This window comes from Leucopleurus acutus (genome assembly GCF_964270905.1).
Source record: "Leucopleurus acutus genome assembly, chromosome: 9".
NCBI classification, from domain to species: Eukaryota; Metazoa; Chordata; class Mammalia; order Artiodactyla; family Delphinidae; genus Leucopleurus; species Leucopleurus acutus.
The window spans coordinates 90,927,933-90,941,679 of NC_139144.1; the positions used below are offsets into that span (position 1 = coordinate 90,927,933).

A 13,747-nucleotide genomic window follows, 5' to 3' on the forward strand; every position below is an offset into this window, starting at 1 on the left:
AAAAATGAGTAATAACCTCAAGGAGATTATAATCTTCTAGGGAAGACAGATATATACTTAGTCATTAAAATACCAGCTCCAATAATATAGGTATCAGTACAAACTCTTATCAGTGAGTACAAGGTTCAGAGATCCTGTAGTCTCATGCTAGTCTTAAGCAGGCCTGCACTATGAGCCATTTCTTACTTGAAGGAAAGTCCAGAAATTCCCAAACTAACAAATGGGTGAAACTACCATGTAAATGATTCATGTGAAAGGAAGGAGGAAGCAGTCTAGGCACTTTTCAATTTATTATTTAACTTCTTTGCAGATTTACATGTTTAAATTGTGTATTATGTCCAAAGACATAAGGGATAATGTCCCTTGGTTTGGTTTCAAAGCTTATCGTCTTAGATTATTAACTCCCAGAAGATAGTCTCTAACTCGCTTCCTAATTCCAGAACACAATAAATGCATTTGATGATCATGATGAATAGATGTTTAATAACTTACTAGGGAATAAATAGTCCCTGATCATAATAGCATGTCCTCCATGTGCAAAAATGTTGCCAGTAACAGAGTACCTCTAAGACATACCTTTGAATTGTTCCCAGCAGTGTAAATGGATTTGCATCCTGCCATCTAAACTCTGTCACCTTGCTAATGTCTTATATTAGCAGAATATCTGGCTAAGGCTCTGGATCTTCTTGTTGATCACTAAATTGGAAATATTAGATGAAAAACCAATCACAAGGAGCAGACTCATGGGTTGCTGATATTTTTATAGCCGAGTAGACCAGAAAGGCCAGAGTCATGCACAAGTAAAACTACTGTTATGTAAAATATAATGACCTCTGTACCATGTCTATAACTGGTAAAGACCCATGGCCTCCGATCTTTTGTTCCAAATAAGCCACTCTTAGGCCTTGTTATGCAATTCGAAGTGTGATCTCTCCTCAGACAGTATCTCAGCTTCTTTTGCATTCACTGAGCATTCATTTCACTTTCTCAGTTGCAAGTGTGCTCAGAACAGCAAGATTGCAGATCCAAAAGACCCTCCATAGGAGAACAAAGAAGTTACTAATGAGAGGATGAAAAAAGCACATCCGTGCTTTGGAAGGCTGACCCTACCATACCCCTCATTGTATTCCATCTTCTGTAGGAGATTGTAAGGTCTTTGAAGACAGACACCATGTCTTACACATCTTCATGTCTCTGAACTGCATAACATTACTTTCCGTGGTAAAGTCATTTTGTATTAGGAGTTGGAAGGCTTCACAGGGGGGCTGTCCAATAGAGCTTTCTGTAATGACAAAAATGTTCTCTGCATGGTCTTGCATGGAAGCCACTAGACACATGTGGCCACAGAGCACTTGCAACGGGGCTGGTGAAGCGGAAGCACTGAATATCTAATTTAATTTTGATTAATTTAAATTTAAACTGCCTCATGTGACAACTGACAACCATATTGGGCAGCACAGCCTTAGGATCTCAAAAAATATCTTTTCACTACAGCCCTAAACAGATGGCTATTTCACCTCTACCTGACTATTTCCAGTAATAGGGGTTTACATTTTCTCAGCAGCCCTACCCATTGTCGAATAGTTCCATTGGGGTCAGGATCCCACCCTGATGTGACATCAGAATTAACCTCTGTTATCAGGCATGCATTTAGAAAGCACATTTATGAATTCTTTAAGCATAGCTATGCATTTATTTTCTTACCTGGGTGTAAGAAATTTCTTACAGATTGGTGTAGAATTTCTGTCTGTGGTAGGATTCGCTCCCACGCCTTTTGATGCTTTTTCTCTTCCTTAGGAACCAAGAGAGCAGCAGTGACCACATGCCTTTTCCGATTTGATATGTTCTGTTCTGTGTCTTTCGGCCTAATTCTCCTGGAATTTGCCAAAGAAAAGAATTTCAAACTCTTGAAAAGGGTGCCAAAGGAACCATGTTCCAAATTTTCACTTCTCTTGCTCTTCTAAGAAAACTTTTCAGGTTGGCTTAGAGATTGGCCTAAATATCAGTCCTGCTTTTCCACTGATTGGTCATGGTTAAGGAACTGATACCAAAGCCCTATTTGTCTCAGTCTCCTTTCTTTAAATAGAGGTGAATCTACTTTTCTTACTTGGGAGGGTCAGTGATAGCCATGGGGTTTTGAACAACTTAAAGTGTTCCAAATGGGTGGTAACAGTTGGAGATGACACATAAAATCCCTAAGTGTGTGGTCTTCCCCAGTGTGGAAACCAGTGTAGACAAACACCATTCCTTCACAAATCTAACATGCCCAGTACCTGCTCCTCCTAAGGTGGAAGAGAGGCCACAAAGACATTGACTTTTGTTACATTAAGTCTTTCCATTCTCCTGTTTGGCAAATGGAGAAATACAAATAGAGAGAAAGTAATGATAAAAGACTGAGCAGGGGAGGAAAGAAAGAACAAGCCATAACCTGTTAACCTGCTCTCAGTAGGGCGTTGAGTTCTAGATTCCAGTGATGAGAGAAAAGAAACAACTTGAGAAGGCAGAGCTCCTCAGGTTGATCCCATTCATTCTTATTTCTGTGTTGCTGGTCTTGACACATGTGTCTCGGTGATTGCATTTTTTTTAAGTAGCACAGATTTTTGGAACAAAGTGGCGAAGGTTGAGCTAAAGTTAAGTCCAAATGGTATGTTAGAATCCATGTGTTTATTTGGTTTTTGATTCCCAAATGAACAATTTAGCTGAGAAAAGAGCAAAGCAGGTTGATAAATTGATTTTTTTTTGAAAAAGACAAAAGTTCATTTTCTGTAGTCAGAAAGAAAACACTGCCAGATTTACTGCCACTACTGCAAATGTGGGTTTATATAACTTTTGAGATTCATATATAGTCTATTACCAAGGTCTTTAATTAACTTTGTAAACACTGATCAGTCAGTAAAGTACAGAGATGAATCAGCTTGAGTTACATTTTCCACTCTCAGAATGGTAAAATCGAGAATAAAAGCCCAACGGTTCAAATCAGCTGCAATTCCTGAGTGCCTGCTATGTCGCAAGAGTGAAAAGATTTTTTAAAAGACTGTATCTATTCATAAGATACAGAATCTTAAGAATGAAAGCATGTGGAAAGTAAAATATAGGTAACATATTTAAGTAGTAGTTAGAACAACTAATAAGCAGTGGCAAGGCAGTAGGTTATTAATTACCAAAATGAATGATGGATATTCAAGTAGTGAGATATCACTACCAAACTAGAGTCCTCAGGAAAGGCATGAAGGCAGTGAAATCTGAGCCAGAAATGCACAACTGAATAGAATATGGACAATGAAGAGGATAGGGGCTCTCACTCCAGATGGATGGAATGGTATGAATAAAGGAGCAGAGGTAGAAAATTATATGACACATTTGAGAGGTAATAAAATAATTTTATCTAGGGCGCCATGGGATGATCAGCTTGAAAGGAAGGTTAATGCTTTCTAAATCAGAAAATTAGAAGAGAATGCACAGAGGTATCCAAACATTCAAATGTGGAAAGAAGGAAACATGTATATGCCATGTGTGATGAATCCATCTTTGCTGGATTGGAGAGCAGATACAGAACCGTAGTATTACATGGAGTAGGATGGAACCTTGGACGGTATCTGTCCAACCACTTCATTTTACAGAGAAGAAAGGCTCAGAGAGGGTCATCCCATGTCTCCTAAGTCTGAGTCCAGGTCACTGTTTGTGGAGTGGGCAATTTAAGGATTGAGGTGAGTGAAGATAATTTGAAGAGCAGAGGTGGAGAATCTGCTGGCGTGTGTTATACGCAGAAATCACCCGGTACATACAGGATGAAGAGAGGCATCACTGAGTTGCAGTGATGGCCCAACTGAAGTTAACATAAACCTTTAGGATAGACAAAACATGGTCCCTGACTTTCTCCCACAAAGCCTTGAATCTCAAGAACAAAAACCAGAAAGCAAATGATGGGTGTGATCCAAGGTCGAAGATGGCTATGATCGGCCTGGTGGAAGTTTAAAAGAGCAAGAAAGTCTGAAATAAAAGTTCCTGGAAGGCAGGAACCTTTTCAGTCTTCTTCACCATTATATCTCCAGTGCCTAGAAGAGAACCTGGCACATAGTAAATGCTCAGTAAATGCTCATCGAAAATTGATGGTATAAATGTTTTTGTGGGGCTTCATGGAAGTAGTTGGACCATGTAATTTTACAGTGGGTATACAATGATAACTAGTCAAACAGGGATCTAATAACAGTTACCAGTGTTGAAAGACTAGAGTTCCTTGCAATAGCAGAGAAATTCTTATGCTGGAGATGAGGGCACAGTGGATAAGAGGAGGAAAGTATAAAATGAAGAAGCACTAAAATTTCAAAGAAAAGTATGCAATGAAGCGGTTCAGATATGATCATCCTAGTTTAAGAATCTTACAAAGAAGTAACAATAAAATAACAGAAGTTTAATAAACATTTGCAAGGTTTAATTTAGTTATCTCCCAGACATGATAATTCTCTGAACTAAACCAAATAGGTTTGAAATTGAAGAGGATTGAATAATTTTTAAGATCACTTCTTACCTGAGTTTAAATGATCCAATGAATTAAACTGGAGATCACTGACAGTAGTCTTCTCAGAATTTCTCAGTAGGAGGTGGGGGAGGCACCCTTACCTACTTCCTGAAAGGGAAAACAATTCCTAGAGGGGAATAGTGGGTTAGTTCAAGAATATTATTGTGGTTAAGAGCACACACTTTGAAATTCTTTAAAATGGGGATTATAATAGCTACCTCACAGATTTATTATAAAATAGATAGATAAAATAAGAACACATATTTTTAAATGGCCCAGCAGAGCTACCAAGCCACAAAATGACATGGAGGAAACTTAAATGCATATTGCTAAGTGAAAGAAACCAGTCTGAAAAGACTGCATGCTCTGTGATTCCAACTACACAACATTCTGGAAAAAGCAGAGCTATAGAAACAGTTTTAAAAAAGGCAATGGTTGCCAAGGGCTGGAGTGGGGGAGGGAGGGAAGGATGCCTCGAAGGAGAACAGGGACTGTTTAGGGCAGTGAAACTATTCTGTCTGTTGCTGTAATGGTGGATATGTGACATTTTGCGTTTAGCAAAACCCATAGAATGTACAATACAAAGTGTGAAACTTAATGTGATCCATGGACTTTAATTAATAATAATGTATTGATATTGGTTCATTAATTGTAACAAATGTACCACTGCAAGATTTTAATAATAGGCTGTATTAGTTTGCCAGGGCTGCTGTAACAAAGTACCACAAACTGGGTGGCTTAGAACAGAAACTTATTTTGTCATAGTTCCAGAGGCTAGAAATCAAAGTGTCAGCAGGGTCCCTCTGAAGACCCCAGGGAAGGGTCTGTTCAACAACTCTCCCCCAGCTTCTGGTAGCCTCGGGTGTTCCTGGCTCTCCATATTCTCATGGCATTCTCCCTGTGTTTCCACATTATCTTCCCTTTGTGTATATCTGTCTCTATGTCCAAATTTCCCCTTTTTATAAGGGCACCAGTCATACAGGATTAGGGCTATCCTAATAACCTCATCTTAACTTGACCACATTGCAAAGACACTATTTCTAAATAAGGTAACATTCTGAGGTGCTGGGGATTAGGACTGCAACATATCTTTTGGTGGGGAATACACATTTCAATGCAAACACAGAAAAAACTGGGCGGGGGTGAAGGAGAGGGAATATATGGGTACTCTGTACTTTATGTTCAATATTTCCTTAAACTTAAAACTAAGAAATAAACCCCATTAATTTTTTTAAATGGTTTAAAAAAATGCCTCAGCACATAGGACATATTCAATTAATGTCGGTTACTTTTGGAAGTTGCATTAACTTATTCAGGGTCCCTGACAGAATAGATTTTATTCTTGATGCATTCCAAGACCAATACTGGCACTGCCCTGAAATCCCAAGGACTTCCTCCAACCCATTCACCATTCAGTTTATGATGATTTGAAGATAGATAGAGCTTAGCTTTCTCTACAAATTTCTCCCGCCAATAACAGAGTACTGAGTACTGGCCTGCATGCCACCACTTCCTGCCTCAACTGTATTTACACCTGTGTGCATGTGCGTGCCCACACATACATGCACATACACACATGCACACCCACATACACACCTAAGGGGGCTTCTTACCTGCCACCAACCCTGTCCCAAACAAAAGCAGAAACAGTAGGTCTCCTTATAACGTTGTCACAGAAAATAACTCTAGTGAGGGCCACATGCCCATAAAGGAAAAAGAAAAAAGCTTTGCAAATATAAAACATAGTAATAGTTAGAATTCTTGATTGAAAGATGCACATCAGAAATTAAACTCAATTTTTTTTAAGAATCCTAGATTGGATTTAATAAATAGATTTTAATTCCCAATAGAGGGAGGGAAAGGGAGAAGGAAAAAAAAAAGTATCAGAGAATGAGACAAATAAAAAGGGAAATGACAAGAAATATTGATAAATATCTCCTCCTCCCCCCAAAAGAAGCTGAGAGGGAAAAGTAGCAAGAAGGATAGGGAAGGGAGGAAGCTTCAGGATGTCCTAGCGTGGAGGTGAGACCCAGGAGGTCCACTCACGGCACCATTCAGCTGGGCCACGGGCTTGGTGGTGTCATTACCCAAAGGAAGGGCAGCGTGTTAAGTGATTTGAAGTCTCTAACATCGACTTATTACTTAGTTGCAGTAGCATAGGCATGCCCTGTTTCAAGAAAATCTGATATTTGAGAACCCATATTGAAAAGACAGGTATATCAGAAGGTAATTGTTCAACTGCCTTTGTAAAGCACCTCTCTTCCTTTGACAAAAGGAGTCACATCAGGGTTCTTTCAATAGCATGGCTACAATCACCCCAGCCCCAAAATTTGGGTTTTCATAAAACTTTTCAAGAACGCATCTGTCACATTCATTGATACATACATCCCTTTGCCTGCGTTTCTCTTTCAGGCTACTCTGTCCACTTGTGACACTCGTGAGCTTTACTGTTTACGGAAGCTCTCTGCCTTGACATTTCATCACTTCGTTGATGGAGAGTTTGTTTCCTATCCAATGTTACTGGAAGGAATTCAGCATTGACTGGGGGTCGGGGAAGAAATGAGAGATTACTAGCTGAGGCCATGGAAGCTGGTGCTCCCCAAAGAGGGGGAAAATCACTTACAATTCTCCCCAGACATGGCTCGCCTCACTTAGGAACAGTGCCAGGGAGGTTCAGAGAAGCTCTGTGATATAAAGGGTGTGAGTATTAAGGAAGACCTCTGCTCCATCCTGGTGTGAGACCAACAAAGAGCCATTTTCACAAGCACACACATCTTCCCACTCACAGACACAACACACACACCCCAGCAGAGAGTCATCCCACACCACACGGTACACGGACGTGCTTTCTCTTCTGCCTCAGGTACACCCGCCACATGTCCACCAAGCAGAACCCAGAAAGGCACCGTCTGTGTAGATGCTTCATATAGCGCTCACTCCCTCTCTCCCTCCCCGTCAGCCCTCACTGCTGTGGCCTCTCCCGTTGCGGAGCACAGGCTCCGGACGCGCAGGCTCAGCGGCCATGGCTCACAGGCCCAGCCGCTCCGCGGCATGTGGGATCTTCCCGGACCGGGGCACGAACCCGTGTCCTCTGCATCGGCAGGCGGACTCTCAACCACTGCGCCTCCAGGGAAGCCCGGGTAGCGTTTCTTTATGGTTGAGGAAAAAAACACCCGAGTAAGTAATAAAAGCTGAGGAGTAGAAGGAGGGAACGGGGCGGGGGGGCGGGGGAAGTTGCGTGGGTGGAGAGCCAGTGAGCGTGGCCGGCCACAGTGGCCACACGGTGTTAGTCAGCATCACCTCCCCCGAGTGCTCCAAGGTGCTGCTGGGCTCGGCCAGCCGTGTGCATCTTCGGCCTGCTCGCGGATATTCGTTTCACCGCTCATTGGCACCTGCACCAGAGGTACAGGCTGAGCAGCAGCTGCCACTGCTACCAAGCAGCCAGCGTGACTCCTTGGCTTAATGAGGTTGGAGCGAGACCCAGAGGCTTAGAGGCTGCTCTTCAAGCTGCTTGGATAAATTAAGAAAAGTGAAATTGTTTGCTTATAGACAGACCTCTTTCTCCCATTTCTGTTTGCTGTTGCTATAGTTATTCCAGAAGTGGTTTATATACAACAAAAGACTTTACTGAAGAAAGGAACGAGAAGCCTTTGCTCTCACTGCACCCAGGGTTCAAGTCATCGAGGTTTGGTCCCACTGCCCCCAGGTCTGTCCTCATGCACCCTGCACTGCGCTCAGAACAGGAACCCATCCCAGGGAGACAAACAGCCTCTCAGGAGACCCTCAAATCACTTTTTTTTTTCATTCTGATAACTATGGAGAGATCAGACTAGAAAATAGGAAGAAATTTTTTCAGGGGGGTTGATGGAATAATTTTTTAAAAAGGAAAACTGATTCTTTCCTTTATAACTAACAAAGTACTTGGAAAGTACTCTTTCTAAGAGTTAGATAGAAAAACACTGTAAAATAAAAAAACCCAAATAAACACCCAAATTTGAATTTGTAAAGGATTTATAAGCAGTATAAATAATACCCTAGGGAATAAGAAGGGGGGGGAACATTCAAACGTTGTATAATTCTGTTTTGGTTGGCTGAGATTTTATTTTTGTTTTTGTGGGTTTTTTAAGGGGAAAAATGCTTGAAAAATAAAAGAATCTGACAATTTAAGAAGGTTTCTTAACTAGGCTTCAAAGTCTAAGTTTTGCTTTTCACTCCCTCACACAAAGATGCCATTAGGGGATGGCTTCAGGTTTTGCACGTCTCCCTATTTTCTTACGCAGGGCAAATGGCTCGTCTCATGTGCACAGAAAGGGCTGGAAAATATTTTTTGTGATCTGAGTGCAGCAGAGAGTCTAGGATTCCAGAGGAAGTGGAGGCCTCCCGCTCCACACAGGAAACAATCTTCAAGCAGGCCTTAAATGCCAGATTCCAGGCCGAGTTTAACTAACCACTGACAGCTCTGTAAACAAAGCAAGGACAAAAAGAGCCCGCTTCCCCTTTTCTGGTAGTCATTTTGGGTTTGGGGGCTGCAGGGGAATTCTGGAATACTTGACTCCATGGCACAGAAACGCAGGAAAAGCGGAATCCTCAGTTGAAGAGCTGGAAAGGGAAGATCTTTCTGGGATTAAAACTATCACGGAGGAGGTAGGAAAGGATAAAATGGTTGGGTTACAAAAAGCTGCTACTTTTGAGCTCTGAAAACAGTTTGATCATATGTAACTGCTCTTAAAAATGCTGCTGCATTATGTTTATTCGTGGTATTACTGCTGTGGTCTTTATTATCATTCTGATATTAATATTCTTTTAGGATATGCAAATTGTGCCTGGATACTTAAATTATTTCTTTCTTTTACTTTTCTCTTAGTTCCTACAAATTCCTTTTCTTGCCACTTTTCTTTTTTTTTTCACTCTTTTTCTCCTTTCCTCTTTCTTTGTTCACTTTTTTATAACTTTTGTCTGTAGTTCAGCAGGTTACAAAGAACAAAACCATTAAGTAGCTCTCAAGTGATCCCAGCAATATTTCAAGTCTTCAAACCTCTCTGTCTCCCCCCTTTTTTTTTAAACTGTGATCCTGGAATTTTACTTATTTGTCTCTAGTAGTTACATGAATGAGACTGAATTTAACACATAAAGGACAAGGCTTGGCTTGGGAGGCAGAAATTGATCACTGGCTACCTCACTCATCTTCTAAGGTGTTTTTCTTAAGAGTAAAGGAAAAGGGGATAAAAAAATGGTGAGGGGCTGAGGCGACTCATGGGAAATAATCCTCCAACTCATCTATGATATTGATTCTACTTCTTCCCCTTTAGATCCAGACATTATCTGGTCTCCCTAAATCTGAACCCATACCATGGATGATTTTGAACGTCGCAGAGAACTTAGGAGGCAAAAGCGGGAAGAGATGCGTCTGGAAGCAGAAAGGTAAGGATCTGGGTTCAAAGGTGTCTCTATTCTGTTATCCACAATATTGGTTTCAGGCCTCAAAGATCATCAGCCTCAAGGGCCAAATGTATTGCACGCTGAACTGTTTGCGAAAGCAGTTATAGAAAATGTTCCTAACTGTTAAGACTCTAAGTTCTGCACAAACATCAAGAAAAAGAGAGATTGGAGACGAAACAAATAGTTGCACTGAATCGTTGTCTTTCATATTAGAATTTTTAAATGACAAAAGCAATGTATGGATAAAAGTTTTAAAAGCACTTACAATATTGAAATGACAAATATTGAATGTTGAAACCATTCCGGAAATGGAAGTCTTCACTCTAAAAGAATAAAGGCAATAAGACCCAGATGGATCTTATGACAAAGTTTTATTCTTATTAGAAAAGCCGCCAAATCCAGTAATTCACATATGATGGGTTAATAGCCAGTGGAGTGTGGTACTGTGGAGATTCTGAGTCTAGTTGGAAGCTGCTATGTTGTGTGAGGCCTCTGTTGTGGTGACTTACAAGGGCAGGTTGGGGAAATAAAGCAGTAACATGTGGGGCAAGGGGTATAAATGCATATTTTAAAATTTTAGGCCTCAGAGCAAAAGACAGTGGCATTTAATGTGCCTTAACTCAGATGTTCTTTTGAGAAAGCAGAGTAGGCATTCACAGGAAGAAAAATGTTAAACAATGATCTTAAAAGCAAATCAATTTTGCCTCAGTAATTCCACTGCACAAGTGAAAAGATGGTAGTAAGATGACCCCTCAGTGATCCTGCAGCAGAAAACTAGAAACTTACACTTACAAAAAATATATATATATATTTTTTAATTTAAAAAAAATTTTATTTATTTATTTTTGGCTGCGTTGGGTCTTCATTGCTGCGCGTGGGCTTTCTCTAGTTGCGGCGAGTGGGGGCTACTCCTTGTTGTGGTGTGCAGGCTTCTCATTGCAGTGGCTTCTCTTGTTGTGGAGCACGGGCTCTAGGCATGGGCTTCAGTAGTTGTGGCACACGGGCTCAGTAGTTGTGGTGCATGGGCTTAGCTGCTCCGCGGCATGTGGGATCTTCCCGGACGAGGGCTTGAAGCCGTATCCCCTGCGTTGGCAGGCGGGTTCTTAACCCCTAAGCCACCAGGGAAGCCCAACAAAAAGTATTTGAAGCATAGGATCTACCTATTGGTATGGAGAATTCAAAAGAAGAAGGTAAAATTACTGCCTTTGATTAACTTGGTCAGAGTAGGCTGCTATATGACACATGGTACCCTGAACAGTACCTGGGCTCTGTAGGTTCAAATCCCAACTGTCACTTATGAGCTGTGTGGCCATGCACAAGTGACTTCTCGCTACGCCACAGCTGCCTTATTTTTAAAATAGGCATAATATCTACGTAGCTTCTGTGGTTGTTGTGAAGATTATTGAACTTCATAAACGGCCTAGCCTAGTACCTGACACATAAATGGTATGCTACTATTTTTTTTAACCATTATCATTAGCTAAACAAGTAAGAAACAACAGAGCAATATAGTCAGAACTAAAAATTAATACCAAGAAAAGAAAAGGCAGTTATCATCCTGTGATGAAACCAGTCAGGAAAAGCTCCCTGGAAGTGGAGAGCCATAGAGGGAGTAACAATGGCGATGACAAAGAGTGAAAGGGGAGCCATGTAGAGGAGGGAGTAACATCTGCAAAACTCAGAGGTGGAAATAAGAATCCCGGTGCAAGAAACCTGTTAAGTGCTTAAGGAAGAATGAGTTAGACTCGTACATCTTGGGTGTTTCTACTTCATATAAAAGGTAACAGACAGAGACTTAGTGGGGGAGCTATGCGTACTGGGGAGTGTTATCTACAGTGGGCTGGAGTGTGGGCGTACTGGAAGAGTTAGTATTGAGCACACGGTGATGAGGACTGAGTCAGGGCAGCAAATATGGAAGTGAAGATCAAACATGAGCGTCTTTAGAGGGAGAATTAGCCAATCTTTCAGGAGATGGAGAAGCTCAGACTCTCCCACAGAACGTAAGTCTGAGGAGCTGGAAAGGGAAACTGTGAAGTATTCCGTTCTTGGGTGGGCATGGGGAGAGTGTTCAATTTCAGGTAGAAACCACATCCAATTGGAGATTTCCTCCAGGCATTGGGAGATAGAAATTGTCAATCTTTGTTCAAAAGGGGAGAAAAATTATTATTAGAGGAGTCAGTTTGGGCACACTCAGTGTGGCAGTGGTAGCACAAAAGCAGAAAATGGATGGTAGTGATAGTGGCATGAAAGCAAGTGGAGAGAGAGAGTGAGAGGTCATAAAGACATAATGGAAACTGTCGAAGGAGACACAAACTCAGCGAGTGGGGAGAACCAGGGAGAGTATGGGGCGCCCGTTGTTGAGCGTACATTGACGCCTTGTAGGTGGTGTCCAGGCCCACTGGAGCATACCTCTTATCCTTTCCAATGATGTGTTATGTGACCTCAGTTTCTCCTGAAAGTCTATAAAATACTGTTCCCAACAAATGTTTATTCAGCATCAGCGCTGTGCTAGGAACAGTGAGAAAAAATGGGGAAATATAAATAGACATAGTTTCTGTCTTTATGTCCCTCATGGTGTGCTAGAAAACCAAAGTATAGCAGGATCAGAAAACAGACCAGGCCAGAGTGTAGGGGCAGGCCTAACAGAATTGGGGCTTGGGGGACTCAGGAATAGGGACAGGAAATTGGGCATCAGGCTAGATCAGTATCTTCAGCTTCTTTGTTTGCTATGTGAATTGGGAAACAGGGACTCAACGTGAGAGGAATAATAGAACTAACTTACTGTGGTTATACCCATACTGTAATTACAGGGAATAAACTAGGTTCTTTTAGAACCAGGATTTTGCCTAAGAATTTTCCACACATCTACATGGTTCATTCCTTCCAGTTTTTTGTTTTGTGTGGGGGGATATGTCTCTCTTTAAAGTCAATCTTAAAAAAAAAATGTACCCAGTGAAGCTTAGCTAGGTACCCTTAATAACCTAAAATAAATTTATAATACACTTATTTAACTTACATTTCTGTCTGTATTAATCCTTTGGGGATATTGTATTTCATTTGATTCCTTTTCTTTCTTTTCTTTTTTTTTAAGAGAAATACTTAAGTACTTCCTTATATTTGTACTAAGTTCACCTTTTCATGTTTCAAGGTGAACACTTTAGTTCTGTTATTCTGGAATTTGTTAAGCAAGTCCATGTTCACCCTTTAGGATTTTGTAAAATCTGATCATTTATGGGAATAGTGAAGGTCAGGCTTTATGGTCCAGCCAACTTTGATGGGAAATTTCAGGGTGTGTACAGGAAACAGATGTCCAGAACCAGAAATTAAACGCCATCTAAAATTTTGGCTTTGATCTGAAGATAAAGGGCATATAAGACCCTGGGCAAGTCCCTCTTCCTTTAGCTTTAGAACTTGGCTTCTTCATCTGTGACAGGAGTGGGGGATTGGTGATAATTTTTATTTTCCTTTTGCTTTTAGTATTGTCTAATTTTTTACAATGATCATGTATTACTTTATTTAAAAACAAATAAAACAATAAGGCAGATTTCCATTTTGAAAAATGAGATTCTATGACCTTATGCCTAATACCTGGGGCCAAAATGGACTCTCCTTTGGATTTATGCAACTAAAAGAAAAAGCTCAGCCTTGATCTGGAGTGGCCCCAAAGCTCAGAGCTGCAGGCTCATTCATTCAGTCACTCATTCAAGAAAATTTTATTGGGCTTCTACTCTGCTTCAAACTTTGTTTTGGGGCACCAAGGACAGAGAAGCAGAATGAGAGAATTGGGAA

General features: G+C 41.0%; 1 protein-coding gene across 4 annotated transcripts in view; it reads left to right on the plus strand.

The window, feature by feature from the left end:
• Nucleotides 1-13,747, plus strand: part of CALD1 (caldesmon 1) — a 218,406-nt gene that overhangs the window by 114,550 nt on the left and 90,109 nt on the right. For all 4 annotated transcript variants that reach the window (XM_082846394.1, XM_082846395.1, XM_082846396.1 and 1 more), the window contains one exon: nucleotides 9,829-9,940. In XM_082846394.1, the coding sequence (XP_082702520.1) occupies nucleotides 9,870-9,940 (71 nt within the window). In that variant the 5' untranslated portion in view covers nucleotides 9,829-9,869. The remainder of the gene's footprint in view (nucleotides 1-9,828; nucleotides 9,941-13,747) is intronic.